Source organism: Meriones unguiculatus, chromosome 12 (assembly GCF_030254825.1).
Source record: "Meriones unguiculatus strain TT.TT164.6M chromosome 12, Bangor_MerUng_6.1, whole genome shotgun sequence".
NCBI lineage: Eukaryota > Metazoa > Chordata > Mammalia > Rodentia > Muridae > Meriones > Meriones unguiculatus.
The window spans coordinates 44,158,437-44,179,752 of record NC_083360.1 but is presented as its reverse complement, the minus strand read 5'-3'; the positions used below and the strand labels follow the sequence as shown (position 1 = coordinate 44,179,752).

The 21,316-nt window shown below is 39.8% G+C and overlaps 1 protein-coding gene across 4 annotated transcripts in view; it reads right to left on the bottom strand.

Moving 5' to 3' along the window:
* The window catches only part of Vstm2a (V-set and transmembrane domain containing 2A), a 28,461-nt gene extending 13,207 nt beyond the window's left edge, over nt 1-15,254 (bottom strand). The window contains exons 1-5 of one of the 4 annotated variants that reach the window (XM_060365701.1): nt 14,663-15,252; nt 12,652-12,818; nt 11,277-11,327; nt 9,448-9,784; nt 6,656-9,121 (exon numbers count right to left, since the gene is read on the bottom strand). In XM_060365701.1, the coding sequence (XP_060221684.1) occupies nt 9,093-9,121; nt 9,448-9,784; nt 11,277-11,327; nt 12,652-12,818; nt 14,663-14,741 (663 nt within the window). In that variant the 5' untranslated portion in view covers nt 14,742-15,252 and the 3' untranslated portion in view covers nt 6,656-9,092. Of the gene's footprint in view, nt 1-6,655; nt 9,122-9,447; nt 9,785-11,276; nt 11,328-12,651; nt 12,819-14,662 lie in introns of those variants that run through there. The other 3 variants (XM_060365700.1, XM_060365699.1, XM_060365698.1) reach the window with 3 other exon arrangements.
* Nucleotides 15,255-21,316: the final 6,062 nt, after the last annotated feature.

Sequence of the window (21,316 nt, the reverse complement as noted above, 5' to 3'; positions counted from 1 at the left end):
CTAAAATGTCTTTTCCACCTGCTGACTGTTTGAAAGCCTCAGTTCTCTGATTTGATCTTCTTGTTTTTGGTTTCATCTTCATTTGGAAATAGATCCTAAATTGTGATAAAATGTTTCATTTTTGCTTTTCAAAATTTCTCTTTTAGTTTTTGCTTCTAACTCATATTCTTTCGCACAATTTTAGAATTTCCAATCTCTGTTTTCTCTGTTTGTAATCGTCTTCTTTTTATTTCTTCTTAAAAGATGGCCATTTGATACAGTCTTTTGGGAAAGAAGAAGAGGATGGGGAGTGCTGACCTCATCTACATGCCAGGCTTATTTTGTTAGATGTTTACAATTTAGATCTCACTCAAGGTTGAGAAATTACCTGGGAGATGATCATTATATCAATTTTTATAAGCAATAGCATTTCTAAAATTCAGAGAGATTCTGAGGGAAGTTCATTCACAGTGAAAAGCTAGTAGACTGTGAGTCTTGAAATCAATCTTTTCCCTTATGAGATCACAAACTAAACTTTCATTAGTTTTCATTATTGGCTTTTATCTTTTTCTTTACTGTTAAGGCTTTTGAAAATGTTTTCATTTCTGTCTTCTTTCAGCTGTGTATCTAATCACTTAAATTTTTTTCAAAGGCTCTTTTGAAAGCTTAAATGTAATTTAGATAACAGAAGATCTATATACTTACAGCTTTCAAATCCTTGCTGCTTATTCAGGTCCATTTCTTAAAGTTCTTTGGAATTTTATTGCTCTTTACAATAAGGATCTAATTACAACCTTGAGCAAAATAGCTGCTGGCCAATATGATGGGATTCTATAGATGGAAAAAATTCCATTTATTGATGGCATTGTGACAGAAGGGAAAAGAAAGCTTGGAAATGACGAGTGACAAGGCTTGAAGATAGTCTTCCCTCATTAACTTATTACATCTCCATGCCTCCAAAGGGAAATATCTGACTCCTAGAACAGGTCAGCCCTGGCCCTCACAGCCTTCCTCCTAATCTACAGTTTTTCTTTCTCTGTCTCAGTTATGAAGGCTAATTACTCTCAAAATATTGATATTTGTTTTTTGTGCTTGGAGAGATGGCTCAGTGGTTAAAAGCATTGGCTATCCTCCCCGGGTTTGATTTCTAGGGTCCACAGAGAAGCTCTCAACCCTGAAACTTCAGTCACAGAGAATCCAGTGCCTCTTTCTGGCCTCCGTGTGGACTTTATTAATATTTTCCATAGACATACTACAGTAAAAATACCCATATACATAAAATAAAAATAAAGGAAAAATAGTAAAAATATTTGACTTGGCTCTTCTAGAGAGGACCATATTGCCTTGGATTTTTTGTTTTGTTTTGTTTTAGAAAGTTGCTCTAACTTTGTGATTATTTTTCTTAATCTCTTCCTATGCCTTACTTATAAATTTTACTGTGTTATCAGTATGCACAAAAAGGCAGAAAACAGTTTCTACAAAGTTCAGGTTAACTGAAGTTTCATGGGTCCTGGAATATCCCCTATAGATTAGAATACACAGATGTACTCTCATCACCTTGTGCATGCAAGAACATACAATGAGAGCCATGCTTACATTGTAATTGGTTATCATCTATTAAGAAGCTATTAACTGCCAAGCCTTTAACATATAATTCTCAGAAGTCTGAGGATTGTGTGTTAGTTCCCTGTCAGAGAATTATTATTAAGTTGAATCGCAGAGCCACACACATCTGATCATGGCCAGATATCTTTACTGTTGAACACTATCCTGTGCTGGCAGCAGAGGCAGAGCAAGGAGTACAGCCCCCTGGCCTTCTGAACTGAGATACACACTAGCTCCAGATTATCTTCCTCTCTATGGCAACAGCATTTCTTGGTGGAGAAATGCTGCCTTTTATTTCTCTTTCAGGATGTGTGCTCCTTTGACCCATAGGGTAAGAGATTTCCAGAAGCTTTCTAACCCCGTGGTCATGTGCCCAGAAAGACGCTCACTTTACAGCAGTGGCTTCTTGCAATTCCAAGGACTATCAGCTTAGAGTACCGACAGATTCGGCTCCCTGTCTCCTCAGTTACAGATAGCTTAAAAATCACAAGTGACCCTTCACTTCCATCTGAGGGGCCTATCCAGGAAGAAGATGCTGAGCTTCAGTTAGTAAAATTTGCTAATGGTTTCTGGGGAGGTTAACCAGTAAGGACCCCTGATCTATGTAATTCTTATTCTAACAGCTCTAGAAGATTCTTTGGCCTGTGGTATCCAAATCATCTGTTTTTCTGCTTACTCACTGACAATCCATTTATACAGCTGTCAGTTAGCTGATGGACTAACAATGACCACATTAACTTACCCTAAATATCAACATTAACATCTGAGTTGTGCGATGCTTCTGTACCTCAGTGTGGAACAGCGCTTACTTTACTCATACATTACATTAATCTTCGTGAAAGGCCCTGAAACTCTGTATCCCACCTTTCCAATTACTCTGAAATTCTGATTTAAGGAAGTTTGAACCTAGCCACTCTTGGAAAGCTGCCATGTTTATCAGCAGCGGAGAAGCTCCAGTGAACTCCGGGCTTCTGGCAGCTATTAGCAGCAGCTGACTCTCAGTTCTAAGGATAATATTTTGGTAGAAACACAAAAATCATGTTTCAGATTTCAGAGAATCAGCATTTCCACAGAGTGACTAGCGCCTCCACATGGAGCATCAATACTAATGGTATGCTTAACCACTGCCAGCTCCCTTCCCACTCCCAGCCGCTCAATCCGGGAGTGAAGAAAAGAGCTTTGCAAGTCACTCTGAACACTAGAAAAATACAGTAGGCAATGAAAAGTCTCTAGGAGTATTTTGAGGTGCCAGCCTCTTTATTGATAGACTTATAATTTTTTCTTGTTCCAAAGGGCTGGTGAAAACTCATGATTCTCATGGTTCACAAACATAAAATTGTCCCTTTATTGCCCTGTCCTCAGAGGTTCTAACTGGATGGAGTGTTGGCACAGGGAAGTGACACAATCACTCCCGTGGGCTCTTTCATGAGGAGTGTGCAGAATTCCCTTCAAGAATCACTGTCAACAGTCTACATCATTTGGAAGATTGAGGTATAAATGTTCACTTGTTCTAGGTTTGTAGAGTCCTTTTAAATTCTTGCAATATCTACTATCTGTTATTATTTAAGAGTTAGTGTGGCACCTGGTTTAGGTGGCCTGTACATGAGGTTTACAGAGCTACAAGAATCTTGTTTTCTGTTTGTTGTTGTTTGTTTGTTTTTGTTTTTGTTTTTTTTCCTTTTCCACAATACAAGGCATAGCATTGCCTTCAAAGCAAGCATGACCAAACTGAGAAAGGAGTGCTGGCTGAAGAAACAACAGATTTTATTGCCTGATTGGGGAGCAGGAGAGTGATATAAAGGGATAACATGTATAGGAAATCATGGAAAGACCCACACAGGAAAAAATATTTGCAGGGTTATAGAGGCAAGAGAGTGCCTGAAAACACTGAGAAAGCAGGGAGAATATGAGCCAGGATTCTGCATAAAGAAAAAGGAAATGATATTATGTAATTAGTGTGGGCACGTTAGAAATATGTTTTTTTTTTCTTTTGTAGAAATAATGGCTTTTAGAAATAATGTATGAGCTGTTAAAATATATTTCTTATGTTGACATTGAAATGCGGAGGCTGTTAAGAGATTGAGGATAAGGAAAGCAAGGAGGGCTTGTATTCAGAATGAAATCAATGTGTGTAGGATAGGAAAAAATGCATTTTTTTTCAGGGGAAGAACATTACTGGGACGAATTGACTAAGCGAACTAGTCACTAAAAGAGGGAGAGAGAGACATTTCCAAAATCTTCACAGGACTGAATTTACAATGGTGTTATTGGATGTTTTGAAACAGGAAAAAAGGCATTTCTTTTTGTTTGTTTTGGTGAGAAAACTCAGATAATAGCATATAGTTTTTGCCATCTGAGGTTCAGTGGTCTATTTGGGTTATCTACTGCTGTGATGGGATATCCTCACTTGAAAAATGACAGTTAACTATTATCTCTTACTGCTCTTTATGATGCCTGTGCTGAGTGTGGCTTTGCTTGTAGGAGATGGAATTGGGGCTGAGGTCAGATACTGGGCTGGGAATAACAGGAGTTCAAGATGGCTTCCACATGGTGGTTGGCCTCCAAGAGGTAAGAACAAAGGTTTTGAATCCTTGTAAGGTTTGGAATTGGATAGCATAACAAACTTTATTAGACATACTGTCCCAGGCTAAATAAACCCCAAGCTGAAGGAAAACAGACTCTACTTCTCAGTAGTGGAGTACAAAGAAATGTCTTACTATGTTACACTTGCCACGAGGCTTTGAAGACCCATATTCAGAGCTATTTAAAGGGCAGTTATGAACCCTACCCTTAATCTTCTGAAAGAAATTAGAAGGATAAATGTGAATGGAAACACTTTCTAAGGGAAATTAGCAGTCAGAACCACAGGATAAGGTCAAGAAGTTATGAATGATAAAAGGATAGCATTATGGAAGGAACTGATGCCAGGGAGAAAATAAAGCAGAGAGGCTAAGTACAGGGAACCAACCTTTGCATACAAGAGAGGTCAGAATGTCAGAAATGGGCACTAAGGAAACAGTGCTGCCTAGATGATGGAGAGAATAAGTTATAAGAGAATGTCTAGTAGATATCAGTGACTTTACAGAACATGCCAGCATTAGCATTAACAAGCTAGCAATACTCTGTGGACTGAGGTTGGAGAAGCTGGATAGACCATAACACTGCCCTTCTGGGAAGTGCGCAAACCCTCACAGAGATCTGGCTTTGCCCAGTGAAGAGCAGAGAGGCAAGGCATGGCTTCTTTGGGGTTTCATCTGTCTGTTTGTCATCTGTCTGTTTTGGAATGATAAGTGGAACAGAAGGAAACAAAAGCAGGCAAGTAGACTTGGTCACTGTAGGAGAAGTTTAGTCTCTGAAGGATTGTTAATGAGGAATGGAGGAGACAGGAAGCTAAAACATGGGAAGGTTAGTTTGATTGTTCAGGGATATGGTAGAGTTAAGAAGGAGCTTAAAAGTAAGCTAAGCCATTCCATGTTGTCCAGGGTCCTGGATATCCCATCTTGGTCTCCTCACTCTGCTCTGACAGAAATTTTTCTTCACTATCTCTGCTGAAAAGATATAAAAGCCAGCCCCATTATTGAGCCTGTTCTTCTGCGGAGCCTTTATTGATTGAGACAGGTAGAAACAGAGTTCTTCATCCTCAGAACATCACTGAACATTTCAGTATCTACTTCCATGCCCTGATTATATCATGCATTATATTTGATGACCTTTTCCCTCCAATCTTTGTGTACTATAAAAATAAAACATGAGAGAATGAAAATACAATGGGAAACTTAGGTTTGATATAAACAAATTCTGTCATAGGTACATAGAAATGGAGAGAGCTTTAAAGAACTTAAGATTTAAGAGAATTGCAAGAAAGTTTTGTTTATCTGTTTGCAGTATATTTTTATTATTATTTCAGTTCTAGTTTTGGTTATAAAATGGAAGTAAAATTTAAATGATTTTTAAATCTAGGAATTTATATTTGTCATTTGCAAAATAATTTATAAAGAGAAAGAAAAATGGTTACAAGAAAGAAAGTATGGCATATTGTCACTTGCTTTGACGAAATTGTTGAGAAAGAAACAGGACTAGTCACATTATTATCAAATATGCATCTGGTTGTATTTGGCAGGTCACAGGTTATCATTTCCCTTTCTTTTCATGTTCATTTTGCTTTAGAGTTAGATAAATTTTTAAGACAATTTGAAGATTATTTATTTATTTAATTATTCACTTTGTATCCCTGCTGTAGCCCCCTCCCTCATCTCCTCTCAGTTCCAACCTCCCTCCCTCTTCTTCCCCTATGTCCTTTCCACTTATAGGGGAGGACCTCCTCCCCTTCTATCTGACCCTAGCCTATCAGGTCTCATCAAGGCTCACTGCATCATCTTCCTTTGTGGCCTGGCAAGGCTGCACTCTTCAGGGGGAGGTGATCAAAGAGCCAGCCCTTGAGTTTATGTCAGAGACAGGCCCTGATCCCCGTACTAGAGAACCCACTTGGAAATTAAGCAGCATATGAATGAACTATATCTGAGCAGGAGTTCTAGGTTATCTCCATGCAAGGTCCTTGGTTGGAGTAGTAGATTCTGCAGGACCCCTTGGGAGATTTTATGTAGTTATTTTCAGCTAATGTTTCCTTCATAAACACATAGAAATTATCTGATGGGAAAAATTTATGAATTTAGAGTTGAGCATGTGGCTCTAAATGATCAATTGAGCCAAAGAGTGTAATAAAAATAAAGGGCCGAATAGGCAAGTTTATTGTGGCCCAGGTTACTATGACGGTGTCATTGATGCTACAGAAAAGTGGTTCTCAGATGGAGGAGGACCTCCTCTATCAGTGGACTTGGAAGGGGGCAGAGAGGAGATGAGTGAGGGAGGGTGGGATTGGGATGCAAAGAGGGAGGGGCCTATGGCTGGGATACAAGTGAATGACCTGTAATTAAAATAAAAAAAGGAAATAACACTGTTCAAAGCACATAAAATATATGTATTTTGCCCACAGTGTCATGATTTGAGAGGATAATAAATGTTAAAATTATCAAAAAAAAAAAAAAAAAAAAAAAAGGAAAAGAAAAGTGGTTCTCAACCTGTGGTTGAACAACTTTTTTTACAGAGGTCACATATCAGTATCCTGTACACCAGATATTCAAATTAAGATTAATATCAGTAGCAAAATTATAGTTATGAAGTAGCAAGAAAAATAGTTGTGTGGGTGGGGGTCACTGTAACATGAAGGTTTGCAACAAAGGATGGCAGTATTAGGAAGGTTGAGAACCGCTGCTGTAGATGAGGGAAGCCTTGTTGTATCAGCTGATAAACTATGAAAGTCACTCACAGCAAGATTTCAATTTATGTCTTTACCATAAAAATTGCACACTATTGGAATTTATGAATATCCAGTGTTTTTTTATGGAAAACTAAAAAAAAAATCCTGTAGAGGGAGGAAATTGCTTTTCATGTATGTGTTCCTGTGTTTGTCATGCCTTCAGGAGACAGAAAGTAAATAAATGAGATACTGAAATGAGTTTTACTTGAGTCTAATGTGAAACTTGGACAGCAAAATTATCAGCTGGGACAGGAGTGTTATGTATGCAATATAATGTATGTAATATGTAAATATCCATCCTAATGACTGTATTAAATGAAATGATCTTACAAGCATGAAATGTAGACAACGTGCTAGAGTGGCTGGAGAGCCTGGACTTCTGAAAGAGATTCTAGAGAATGTTGATAAAAGTGCATGAAAGATTTTCCAATATTCACTGGAAGAAAAAGGAATATTGAATGTTTTGAGATATTTTAGGTTCATCTTTGCTACAGTCAGGAAAGGAGTGGTCCACAATGCTTTGACTATATGGAGATTTCCAGGAGACAACATCCTCTCCTTTAACATTTAGGAAAAACAATTTTGTGTTTGAGAAAATACCTGATGGGAATATGCGAAACAAGCAGTAAATTTACTTGAAAATTGTTTGAAGGTATTTAGTTCATAACTTAGTTCCCATCACAGCTCCAAGAGATTGAGAGCAAAATAAAAGTTATTTTAGAGTATATTATTTTATATCATAAAGTGAATAAGATATTTTAGAAACAGAACATGTCATTCTCTTTAGTCGCTCAAATGGATTAATTGCTCCATTTGACTGTATCACACAGATGGATTTATGGTGTCTAGCTTGAAATATTCTATGTATGCAAATAACTTCTCACTAATTATGTTGTAAATTGACTACAGAGGACATACTGTAACTCTACAGGTAGTGTTTACCCTGTTGGGTTATAATGTAAAAGTAAAGGAGGATAAAGAGGTCACAATTTCATCATTGTACAATAGTACTTAGAAAACTGTAATTGAGATGTAGGCATTTGTGTACTCTCACATAGAATAAAAACCATCATTAGCTGTAGTGGCTTTGTTCTTGAATTTGGGAAACAAAAAGATCACAAGGAAAATGAGACAAAGCCAGAAAATCAGGACTTCAGAAAGGCTCAAGCATCATTCAGCAGACTGCTATGTTACCAGGAATAAAACATAACAGAGGAGTTTCACCAACATTTAAAGTCATGGGAATGCACAGAACCCCATATATGAGCACTCTACTGGATCTACATAATGTCTATGCAAACAAAAAGCATAAGGAGGAAATGCAGGTTGACATGCATTATTTAATTAGTTTTTCTTGATTGAATATTTTTTTTCTATGATGCTGGAGACTGAATTCAGGGCTTTATACAAAACAATAAAGTGCTATACCACTGGAATATTCTGCAGAATATTCTGGAACATATATTTCTTAAACATATTGCTAACAAGCAGGGGTGTAGGGGTATGCATTGTCTGTTGCTAATGACTTCCAGGTAGGCCTGGGCCTGTGGTGCTGTAACTCCCTATAGTCTGCACCAGCCACACTGCTCTCCTCTACGGCCTTGTCTTATAAACCCCGCCTTGGATATCTGAAGCTCTTGGTGAATATTATTATCTTGGAATTCACTTGCTGAAAAATTTTAGGTGGAAAAAAAAAAAAACAAAAAATCACCACAACTGATTTCATGTATATCAGATACGTGCTTGAGCAGAACACTCCTCTTATCCTACTTTAGGCAACACATTTGAGAAAATACGACAGCCAGAGGTCTTGTACCAGACTGCTCAATCAAGGCAGCCTTTATCCGACATCAAGGTTAGAAGTTCAGTGAGTTTCCATTGGTGGAACGATTGCATAAGTTCATGCCATTCAGAATTACTTTAACTTGCACAGCTGAGAGATGTGTGACTAAGCTTCCAAATTGGCATCCAAGGCGCATTTGCAGGAGCAGCCTTATCTCTGCACCACTTCCTTCACCCCCCTCCTCACTTCCTGCCATTATCACCATCAATTTCATCACAGGCAGCTGAAGTTTCTCCTTCAAAATCAAAAGCCCTTGGAGAATAGCTCTGCTTAAAGCCACAGGTCACTAAATATATGGATGATTATGGAGAGTCTTTTTCATTTCCATTTTGATTAAGTGAAAGGCTCTTAATTTGGGTCATTATTGATACATAAATCTGTAGAGAAAATGAACATGCATTTATAATGTAACCAACATTACATGATTTATTGTTCTTATAATGTGTAAATACAGAAAGAATGGAGAGAATAAAAGAGTCCAGCTCTCAGATCCCTGGATATGAAACAGTGCCAGAGACTAATGGAACAAGCTCATCCTGAAGGCTCAGCCTCCTGCTCTCAATGGCTTGTCTCCTCATTTCAATCGAACACAGCCTTCTATTTGAAAAGCTGTCTAATATTCATCTGTCTATCCTATGCAACTGACCTTTTGGTGGAGGGTTTGTGAGTGATAAAATGAAAGGCTCAAAATGGGTTTCCATACCTGATTGTGGACTTTGCTTGGGGATTTTGGCTACCGCTTGAGGGCTGGAGGTGGAGTGCATTCGTTGGTTGGCAGAGCTGTGGATGCTGCTGGGAATCACTGAAGATGCATTCTTTCGAGGCTTCATGTCTTGTAGCCACATAGGTGAGGCTTCAAAGGCTTGCATCCTCCGAGCATGGCTGTTGGCATTGACTTTCAGGTAGGCCTGGGCCTTGTGTTCCTGTAGCTCTCCGTAGTTGGCATCAGTCACCCTGCACTCATATAAACCTTCATCCTTTTTCCTCACTTTGGAAATCTGAAGCTTGTGGGAGATATCATTGCCTTGGACTTTCACTGTCTGAAAAATGACAAGTGAAAAACAAAGTTTCACATAAAAGGGTTTTATTCCCTGTCTTTTAAGTTTGCTAACTTGGGAAATTAAAGGGTCTTATTGACTTCATAGCACAAATCTAAAGGTCATATACCTCCTGTTCTATGACCAGTCCCATTCACAGACTCAAGAATAAGCAGTGGCACAGTGGCCCTACTGTCCCACATTTCCTAAGCTATCAAAACAGCCTTGTCATTTTTCCAACATGGGATTGGTCTCCCCTGGTTGGCTCTGCTGAGGAAACATTGCCTAAGGAGTGCATCTCTGATAGAGTTTTCTTCTATGTCTGCAAGACAACTCCTTCAAACATAGGGTTAGATGGGAGAAGGTTAGTCATAACAGTTTTAAAGAGGGTGAACCTTATGAAACACATGGATATTAGACTTGATTTGTAATATTTTTCCTCTCAATTGCCTATTAACATAAAGGAACAGAGCTCAGGCTACAGGGTAGTAGAATGTGAAGTCAAGGCTCAGTCATAGGCTCATGTCATTATACAAACTTGGGATACTATTAATTGAACATTGATTTGATTTTCAAAACTGAAGTCAACCCCATTTCCTCTAACAGTTTTATCCCAGATTAATAGTATCACATGTCTAATATAATATTTTTAATATATACGTCTATATAATATAATGTGACATACATGTATATACATATATACCCTCAGAGCAGTTATATTTGGTACATATCATATGTTAACCCATGATTGGCAGATTGAAATATTACATAAATCTGTCAGGTTTAAGGATTTGATTGACTTTATAACACAAAAATGAAGGTTGATAAAGAAGGATATTCTAACCATGGCCATTTTAATTATTTCAAATTACACTCATCTTCATATTGTTAGTAGGTCAGTATGGCTTAACATCAAGTGTACATTTACATTTGCTTTGGTTTTGTATTTTTGTTATTCATTTGAATACTAGAATTATAAACACTTTACATGAATTATGACTGATATCCAAACTGAGTCACATTGTTTCTTTATATTTCAAAATCCTAGTGGATAGCTTCATTTTTGTTCTCTTGGTTTTTTATTTTATATTAAGAGCAGGTACTGTCATTACTTTGAATTGTTAAACTTATTAGCGTTGAAGTATTGCAGACCTTCACTGTTACCTTTAGTTGACTGTGAAAAAGATTAAGAAAAACGATGCAATAATCTCATTAGCTAGCAAAATAATATTCTAGCTAATTTGTAATTATTTACATGATTAAAACATGCAATTTTATCTATGGACTCTAAGTTCGAGTCGATTTTTAATGTATTAAATGTGGTAAAAAGAGAGAACTGCTTCTTGTTCTGAGTTTGGAAAGTTACCTCTTCAAGCTCAATGAATTAAAGGTTTTAAATCTCAAATCTGTTTTCTACTAATGTTCGTTCATCTTGGGCCTGGTTGGCCTTTTACTGAAACCTGCGCCCCCTATCTCTTGTCCCGGTGACACTCACACTAATCTTGGTCCCGTCGTTGTCCGGGTCTCTGTCAGGTAAGAGCTCCACCTGTAGGACAAGGGTGCAAATGCTTAACCTCGCTGGAGTACTTCAGTCACAAGCGCCACTACATTGCAATGCCTCAACAGCTAGGAGAGATCCCTGTCTTCTGGTCTTGAAATGCTTCAGCCAACGCAGTTTAAGAGGCAGAACCACAGAGGTCCCAAAGCACTGAGTCCTGAGGCCGGGCTAGTGGCTGGACCGCTTCCCTCGCCCCTCCCTGGAGAATCGCTGAATTGCCACCTCCCCCACCGCCACCCCAGTCCCGGGCCAGATCTCAAGCATTCCCCGGGACTCCACGTCTTCCCTGAGCATTGCTGCGATCTCAGCTCTTCCCAAGAATCCCCAAGGTCCCTCTTGTCCTCTCTGTTCTAATGACTCCCCGGAGAATGAACGCCTGTCTTCCCTAAGCCTTCCCTTGGTCTCTGTGGTCCACGTGGTCTCCAGGCGCCCCTGAGGTCCCCGCAGTCTCCTCTTTCCCAGCGACACCCTGGAGAGTCCCTGTGGTCCCCGCGGCCCCACCGGCCGTGCTCCCCTTGGAATCCCAATGCTGCTAGGTCTTCTCTCTGGCAGTTCAGTCTGCGGTCCGGGAAGCTTAGGGACTGGCGCGAAACCATGCGAGGACAGGAGCAGAGGCGGAATTTTTTCTGGCTGAATTTCTGTGTGTAAGCCCTCGCTGCTGACCAGCCCCCAGGCTCTCTTCTGCAGACTTTCTCAGTCCTCTTGGTCTCATGTCCGAGTCCTCTTTAGATTCGTGGGGCTCTCCTTTCCAGCTCTTACCACTACTGTTCTGGCTTCTCTTTATGGTTTTCCTTCTCTTCTTCCTTTCTCTCTCATCATGCTCTACTCTCTAGGGCCTCTCCTTGCTTTTCTGATGCTTGCCCCCATCTCTCCCTCCCTTATCTTTCTCTCCTTCTTTCTCCTTCCCTCCCCCCACTCCCACCTCTCCCGCTGCTCCTCCTCTGCCTCAGAGGGGAATGGGGAGGGAGAGAAGAAGGGAGGGAGAGATCGGGAAAGAAGGCAGATGATGGGAAAACAGAACACTGGTGGAGGGTTTCCCGGGCTGTACCAGAGACAAATTGCCAGTTTGTACAGCTCCATAACACCGATTATTAAGAGCTGGTTAATTCCAGTCTTAATCGGGAAAATCCCAGCTCCTGTGACTTCCTAGGTGCTTTTAACTTACTGTCACCAGGACAAATTTAGCCTCATAGAGCAAGGGAGGTTCCCTGGACGCATGGGCAGCACTCTGGGTCCCGCCCGCTGGTTAGACATGCACAGAACTAAGAAAGTGAAGACGTGCAGGGGCTCTAGGGCTTTGACCCATGGCTACCTGCGCGCCTGCAGCCTCAGTCCCTTGCTCCAGGTCCTCTGGTCCCCGAAGGAACCACCACTGGATCTCCAGGTACACTGAAGCGGAGCCGCTTTGGAAAGCACAGGACATTTCCACATTTTGCCCTTCGGTCGCAGTCACGTTCCGCGGAAACTCGGTAAATTTTGCTGCAAGACAGAAATGCATCGTTTTGGTGGATCTGCACCAGCTTTGCCAAGGTCTCATTGCTGGAGAACTCGACACAAGTTTTTGTTTGTTTGGCCTCTCTTTTTCGTGGGGCTTGAAAGAAGAAAACAAAAACAGCAATAATAACCCCTTGTGACATGTCTGCAGGGCTCCTTGTCCCCATTTCTTTGCCTCTACATGTCTTGTTCTTGGTATCATGCCTAAATCACTTTGTTGTTGATCGAGTCCAGACAATGGAAAGGTTAATGAGCTTGCCAATAGCTCTCTCTGCTAGCCAAGCTGCCCAGAGTTAGATCCAAACATCTTTTGTCAGATTGCAGCATTCCCTAAAACTTACTGAGAGCTCCAGGGAGGTACAGTTTGAACCATCTGTCAAGTTGATATATGAGGAAGCCTCTGTATTCTTAAGTTTCTAAAGACTCTTATGACTAACTGGGTTGTTTCCTGTTAGAAGTGTGTCTTAAGCATATATCAAAATGCACATCCTTAATCTATCAAAATAGTGGTTAGCATTTTGATCTGGAGCACACAGTAGTGAAACAAGTTGCACGCTACCTAAGAGGCGTATGTTTTGTCTCTGCAAGTTAACCTTCAGGTTTTTTCCCTTCAAGCCATTATAAACTGTGACATGTCAAGGGATTTAAAAATCATACATCCGTGTTTAGTTCAGATCAAAGATTATTTGAAAGACACCACGGAGACTCTGTCTAGCCCCTTTGCTAACCTTGACACTGCCAGCTTGTAAGATTAATAGATCCATGTGAAAGTCACAACAATAAAATGTCCCTTCCTCCCTAGAGGCCTTCCTCGAACATGGGATGACGCTTTTTTTCTTTGTTAACAAGATGCTTGTTCTTAGCCCATCTAAGGGGCACTCCGCGAAGAACTGAGGGTTCTCTGGAAGGAGCCTTGTATTTGTGGCTGACAGAAGGGCAAGACCACAAGGCACACATCTGAAAGGAGGGTCCCGGAGAGGATGGCAGGAATGGTTAGGGCCATCCTCCCCTCTTTTCTTAAAGATAGTGACTCTGGGTGTCTCTTTTTACTATTTCATGAAATCCCAAATTGAGCACTAATTGATTAAAGGGAGCTGTTTGTGTCTCAAGGAAGTAGACCCTATTCAGAAGGCAGACTGCGGGAGTGGGCATTTCTGCTTGCAGAAGTGATGCAGTCTTCTAGAGGAGGCAGAAAACTGGGATCTGCTCAGGGTGCTCAGGCACCCGCCGCAGCCTGCAAAGTCCTGAACAACAGCCCAGCAGGCTGCTGCTGCTTATGATGCAATTTAGACCTCCTTGTGGGTTCCCTGGTAAACACACATGGGGGAGAAGTCACAGGGACCAGAGAAGGGGACTAAAGCTTTCTGCCTCCAGGGAGTACTGGCAGTGAGAAGCCCCTTCAGCCACCAGCTCTGTATTCTTAACAACAGTGTATTCTTGAGTGGTTACCCTGCTCATGCACGCAGAACACACACACACACACACACACACACACACACACACACACACACCTGTGTATGCTCTCACTGAGGAGCACATTCATCGCTCTTCATTCATTGCCAGGCTGGCGTCTACTAGATTTTCTCTAAAACCTGGCTTGCTTGCAATTAGTAAACTTTGAAAGAAAGAAAGAAAGAAAAAAAAAAAAAAAAAGCCGAACTGAACACTATTCATACTACCTAAACCCACTATTGGCTTGGTTTGAGCCACTCTCCAGCGGTCTGTCCATTCTTCGAGTTGATACAGCACACACACACACACACACACACACACACACACACACACACACACACACGCATCACCACAAACATTACAAGCAACGGACTTACCTTGAGAAGAAAGCCCTTCTTGTACATACAGCACGGAAAAGAACACAAATCCAACTGACGCCAAAAAGATCCCCATCATGCCAAGGGAGGGGGGCACATCCGTGTAGCCGAGAGCCCCAAAACCTAAAAAGACAGGCAGGCAAGCGTGTCCACGCGCTGCTCTCAGAGCCCGGGGTGCGACACTGCGTACATGCCGCCGCTCGCTCTCAGCGAAGACCAGCCTGGGCACTGGGGATTGCGACTGGCGAGGTCGGGGCGAGCTGGCTGGGATCCGGAGGCTTCGGGCGCAGAGCAGAGCTGCCGCGCTGCGAAGTGTCTCCGCCGGGCGGCTGGCTGCTTCCGCTACCTGGCAGCTCGTCCCACGTCAGCCGCTCGGCTTGCGTGCTCGCCGCCCTCCCCACGCCCAGCGAGCCGGCGGCGAGTGCAGCGGGCACGGGGCGGCGCGGACTGGGCTCGCGCGGAGCCCAACTTTGCCTCTAATGGCTGCGCTGATGCCTTTAACACTGTGTGCGCCGGGGCTGAGCACCTGCCAGCCAGGGGTGCCCGGTCACATCTCTTGCTCGCCAGTCCGTCTTTACCCTAGTGAGCAGGCTCGGGCTTCGCCAGATCAGATGGTTTTGTGCAAGGAGGGTAGGACAGATACAGGGTCTTGGCGTTTGTTCTGGGGCAGGGACGAGGGATTTGAGGAGGAAGTTGAAGCCTCCTTAAAGACGGAGAAGGAATGGCATTGGTTGGGAGTGACTGCTTTGGGGAGATGAAAACAACCCTTGGAGGGAAAAGGCGCTTAACCAGTTATTAACTGCTCCAACTAGAACGATCCTATGCTATTATTTCACCAGAATGTATTGTGAGCAGCTTGCAGCCCGGGAGAGGCCATTCTTCACCGGATCATTCCAGCTGGCAATTGGAAGGCACAAAAAGTACAAAAGTCGTGTATTAGAGAACGTTCCAGAAGGAAAAGTCCACCATGCTATGCGTATTATCTTTTTAATTCTTATATCCATTGCCTGCTTTGCCTCCCTCCCACAGTATTCGGGTGGGGGAGGGGTTTTACAGACCATTAAGGTCCTCTTTACAAGACTTACTTTTTGTTTGTTCAATTTCTCTGCATTCTAGTAATTACACAATAGTCTTTATGATTACACGAATGGATAATGTTATTTTAGGCACACACACACACACACAACACACACACACACACCGTCAGTAAGTTTCATAACTTGGAACAAGCCTAGTCATTTGCCTTGGATAAGCTTGAGGCATATACTGTCTTTTTGAAAATTAAGAATCTTAAAAAAAAAAAGTAAAAAACTCTTATCAGTTCCTGTCAAATTTAACAATTAGTCAATGAATTTACATCTTAAATTTTATTTTTTATTAAAAAAACACAAATTAATTTAAAATATTTTCATTATTTTTTTCCCATGCAGATATACCTCAATTCTGGAAAAATGCATTAGTTTTAACAATGCTACCAGGAAAACCAATGAAATTTATAATTTCCATCTTCGAAGTTAAGAGTTTGTGCTTGACTGATGCCTTCCTTTCCTGACACAAAAACTTAACCCTAAAGTGGCTGGAGGGTTTTAAAACCACAAGTTTCCTACAGGCTTAACACAGCAGGAACTTTATCAAGAAAGGAAGTCACAAACCCTCATGGCATTATAATTTATTTTGTGAAAATATGGCTACTCCCATTACAGACATCTGTTCAAGTTTGAGCTAAGCATATTCTGCATCTGCCTTGCACTCAGTGGAGGTAAATTTTTGAAGTCTGTCATTATAAGAAAAAAAAAATTCTTCTGTTCTAACATTATGTCTTGGAGAAGGTGCTCAGCACATAAGGCACAATGCAGGTGAGCATGCCTGCTCCAGACCAACCAGTGTTTCCTGGAAAGCAAGCAACACATTGCAGGCATCACATGTCCATCTGGCAGGTCATCTTAGAATTTAAATGTTACACCTAACTTGAGATGTGGGAAGTGATTACAGGGTTTCAGCTTTCCTTACAGCGTTTAGCATCAACAAGAGCTTAATGTGCCCTGAGAATGGCCTGGCTTCAAGGTTAGCGGCTGTTCAAGCAGTTTCCAGAATGAAGAAAGAGATCCCCTCATGAATAAGATGTCTGAGCCAGTTTAGCAAGGCATGTGACATTAAATGGAGAAACTGATCACTGGAGCTGGAAATGTTTAATAGGACAAACTTGGAAGTGCCAAGAAGAAAGGGAAGAGCTGTTATTAGGCAAGCCATCAAAATTTATAAATAGGAAGTTATTCCATCCATATTATATAAAGAGAGAGGGAGGAAAAACAGAAGGAATTAAAAACTGGAAAAACATTTGACTCTTCTAAAAAAGTGCCTCATGGATATTTTATTTTCAGGTTTTACAGTGTAAACCAAAGATTTTCTTAAATATCCATTTCTGCTTCTCAAAGAGTATAAATAGTGCTGGCAAACACCTTCGCAACATTCAATATGAAACCTTTACAAAATATAGGTTAACAATTCAAAATGAGAACATTTTATTAAACAGTAAATGTAACCAGTAGATCAAATGGCATTTCTGAAACAGTCCTTGTGGTATGCTGTATTTTACAAGACTGGTGATGAAGCATTAGGAAAGCTAAGTTTCTGCATCAAGAGGTGGAAGAAACATTTTCTTTCCATTCTTCCTCTTCCAAAAGATTGTTAATGTGTAGCCTTATGAAAATGACTGTAAATTTTTCTTAATGTCACTTAATATTTGCTATTTTGCTTTCTAAAAATGTAAGCGTTTGCATTACCACAGTTGTTCTTTCCTCTAAAGCCTGTGCTAGAAACTATTGTCTGAACATGCCATTCCTTAGAACATAATTCAGTCCTTTTTGAGTCTTTCCATTGTTTTCCATTAGTCTTTTATTTGGGTTGCATTTATGTACTTTTTGCAAATTCGAATTTTCTTCACTTTGTCTTTCAAGCTGTTCCTTGGAAGGCTTTTGCATAAGCTTTCAGAGCTATTGATCACTGAGTCAAAGGGAGAAGAAGGTGTAAGATCCTTCCAGCTAGGGACCATGTAATCTCTTTATCCTAAGAGGTATGTGGGGTATTTTTCCATGGTGAACTTGAAAGGATTCCACACATTCTGCTCTCATATGCACATACTGCAATTACTTTTGGTTTTACACTTTCGTTTTTTTTTTAACTGAGTCCTGCATACCAAATTAAATTTTGAAAAAAGTTCAGAATAATTTAAAGACATAAAAATAGACATTTTCCTCACAAACAGCCTTTAAAATGTTTAAAACAGCCCTGTGTAGAAACAAAGGTTAATCCTTATGGATTCTAAAAGCTAAGCCTCCTTCCCTTGCCTTCCCACTGCCACCTCCCTGACTTCGTTGACTGAGTGCACCTGCCTTCCCTGTCTGCAGGCCTGAGGGTGCTCACTGTGGTCTTCTTGAACACCTTCTTCGGAGATGATGAAAACTGCATAAGAAAGGATGTTTCAGGGTTTTAAGAAACATTTTCACTCAAAATCTCATGCCTGGATTAATTTATTTCTTACTTGGCAAAATAAAAGAAAGTATTACAAAGCGTAAATGTTGAAGTAATATAAAAAAATCTACAGAGAAAATTTATTTCAACTGCAGAAAATAGGAATCAAGGAGAAAGTCACTAACTAAGAGTTATCAAAAATGAGCTTTCAAATTTTGTGGGTTTTTTTGTTGTTGTTACTGTTGAACTATATAAACCAAGTGATGTCTCATTTAAATTCTTGGCATGTTGCATCTTTAAGATATTATAAAGTTAGGAGCAAACAGTAATGACACATCAGTGTGACTGTCTCTTTCTGTACACGAGCAGATCACCTCATTAGAAACTGAGTCCACTTCTGAACTTCTACAGATTTCAAATGCCTCATGCTGGACCAGCGATGATAGTACCTGACTGTGGTACGAAAGCAAACCTGTATTTTATTTCTCCAAGGTACTAATATCTAAAATGCTTGAAATGGGTTTGATTCTACAGTCACCTGAGAAAAGGCCAATCTAAACATCATGATTAACTGGTTAAGAAGTCACTCTACAATTTAGGCAGGCATAGCTTTCTTGGACAAAATTTTATGTTGCTCTGGGTATTGTACTTTGTAAAGTAAACAGTTTGTGCAAACGAGAGTAGCTGGTGGACTCTGGGAAAGACTAAGCATGGAACAGATGGCTCAAGTATGTCAGCTGTCCACTGCACAGCTACCATTCACTTAAATTCCCCATATTGCATAACCCCTTTATCTTTTCCTCTTGTTCATGACAAAAATGTAAATTTCTTAGATCTGGCTTTTATGCTGGGAAATTCTGTATAACTTTGAAATTGAAGTTCATGGAGTTAGAATACAAATTATTCATGAGGTCATCTTATGTCATTTCAGACCTGTAATGTCTGGCCTACAGGTGACCTCTGGAAAAAGCAAAGGACAGAGTCACATTTTCTTTAAAAGTTAATATCCCAATAGGCTTAGCTGCTCCCTACAAAATCTATAGCCCTCCCATTCATTCTCCCTTAAAGCAGTCTTATATGAACACAGGTTTTACCTGTTAATTTTACTAGCAAATAAACCTCCTAAGATCTCTTCAAATCATCTTTAGCTACCAAAGAAGAAAAGCTGAGGGTTTCTCTCTCTGAAGCTTCTCTCTCAAGAAAGCTCCTGCTTCAAAGTTATGCATCAGTCAAAGCTCAGAACTTGTACCTGATGTTTACTGGCGCCAATCTTTATTTTTAAATTTTCATTGCAAATGTACTGGGTTTGATTAGACACTGGTAACCACAATACCCACCTGTTTCGTGCTAGACCAGTGAAAAAAAATAGACAATTATTTGGAAAAAGAAAGCAAACAAACAAACAAAAAAAAAGCATTGCTTTTTGGTAGAATCTTAACTTCCAAGCTTTTACATGATTCTATGTCAATGTTTACAATTTAAATGAACATTAAAAGTTACATTTAATTATGTGTTTAAAAGTTTTTTTAATATATGCAATTTGTAGGCATTTAATCAGTCAAACATCCTAAATATGCATGTTTTCTATTTAAATGAGCATTTTGAATATCAGAGACCTGGCATTAGGCTTTTCTTAACATGTTATTTTATAACCTTAACAAGTAACTTAAACTCCCTGGACATTAACCACTTTTCCTACAACTTAAAAGCTCTGTTTCATAATTTGTGCTGATGCAGTGAGAGAGTGCATGGCATGATTTATTATAATGCATATGCTGCAGTGCTAGATTTTCTGATTATGGCCATTCTAACCCAGGAGAGAAGGCACCTATGGTACTCTTAATTTGTATTTACCATATAACTAGAAATGTTGTTCACACTAAAAAAATCATTGGTCATTTATATTTCTTCTTTTGAGAATTATTTATTCATTTTATTAACCCATTTGTTGAATGAGACATTGTTTTGTGTGTGTGTGTGTGCTTATTTTTTGCAATACTTAGTAAATTCTGGACACTAATCTGAAGTATAGTTTCTAAAGCTTTTATAGCATTGGTGGGCTGTTTGTTTGCTGTGCTGTTGGTTTCTTTTCCTCATTTGTTCATCCTTGAAGATAGTTCCTAAGCTATTGGAGTACTGTTTAGAATGTTCTTGCCTAAATCCATATTTTAAATTCCATTTTCTATCTTTTCCTCTAGTTGTTTTATCATTTAAAAATTTAAATTAAGAGCTTTTAGCAGAAGGGGTTGAGTCTATGAAAACACACTTGGTTCAAAGGTATTATAATAATATCTAGTGCATTGCATTCTATTTTAAAAACAAAAAGTCAGATTTTCAGTAAATACTCATGACCGAGGTTTCATAAAACTCATGTTTTGCAAATGAAAAAAGTCCCATTGCATTATACAGGGATCTTTTCACGAGTGTTGTATCAGAATATTCTCAGATACCCCTGAAGCACACTGAGAAAATTATATTCTTTTGTTACAGAAAAATTAAGATTTTTTTTTTACAATAGAAAAAACAAACAAACCAAACCAAACCAAACCAGACTTTAGCTCAAACAAGTAGACTAAAAAAATATGCTAGATTAAGACTAGGACCCTTAAAATGTAGTTATATGTTTGGCTTAGTCATGCCCAATAATATAATTATATTCAGAAAGGGGTACTAGTGTGACTTTAGTATAAGTGGCAGCATGCCTACTCCATCCCTAGGTAGGGCAAGCCAGGGATTTACTAAATAGCTATTAAGTGATTCAGTTTGAAAATATGCTTTATTAGTGAAGGCATAAGTATGGAAATACAGTGACTCAGATAAGGAATCTACACTTCATAAAACTTTGACTGCTTGAATTCTTAAAAGGCCTAGACTTAAAAAGAGAATCATTGAAATCTTAGGTTGATTAAAATATTGTGAACTCGGTGGAATTTCGGTCCTGATCTGTGAAAACTGGCATAGGCATTGAAGCAGCACCTTTGCTCCAGTGCGCAGTCTATTTTTGATGAAAAATAGTAAAACTGTATGAGTTAAAGAGGAATGGGGTGGCTTAGATGAATTAAATTATGGATCAAGACTGGGAAAGTTGCAAGGTACAAGCTGAAAGCTAATGTAAGACTGCTTAACAGATCAGGATTCAGTCCCCTGAGGCTATTTGAGGTTGAATGCAAGAAAAGTTTGATC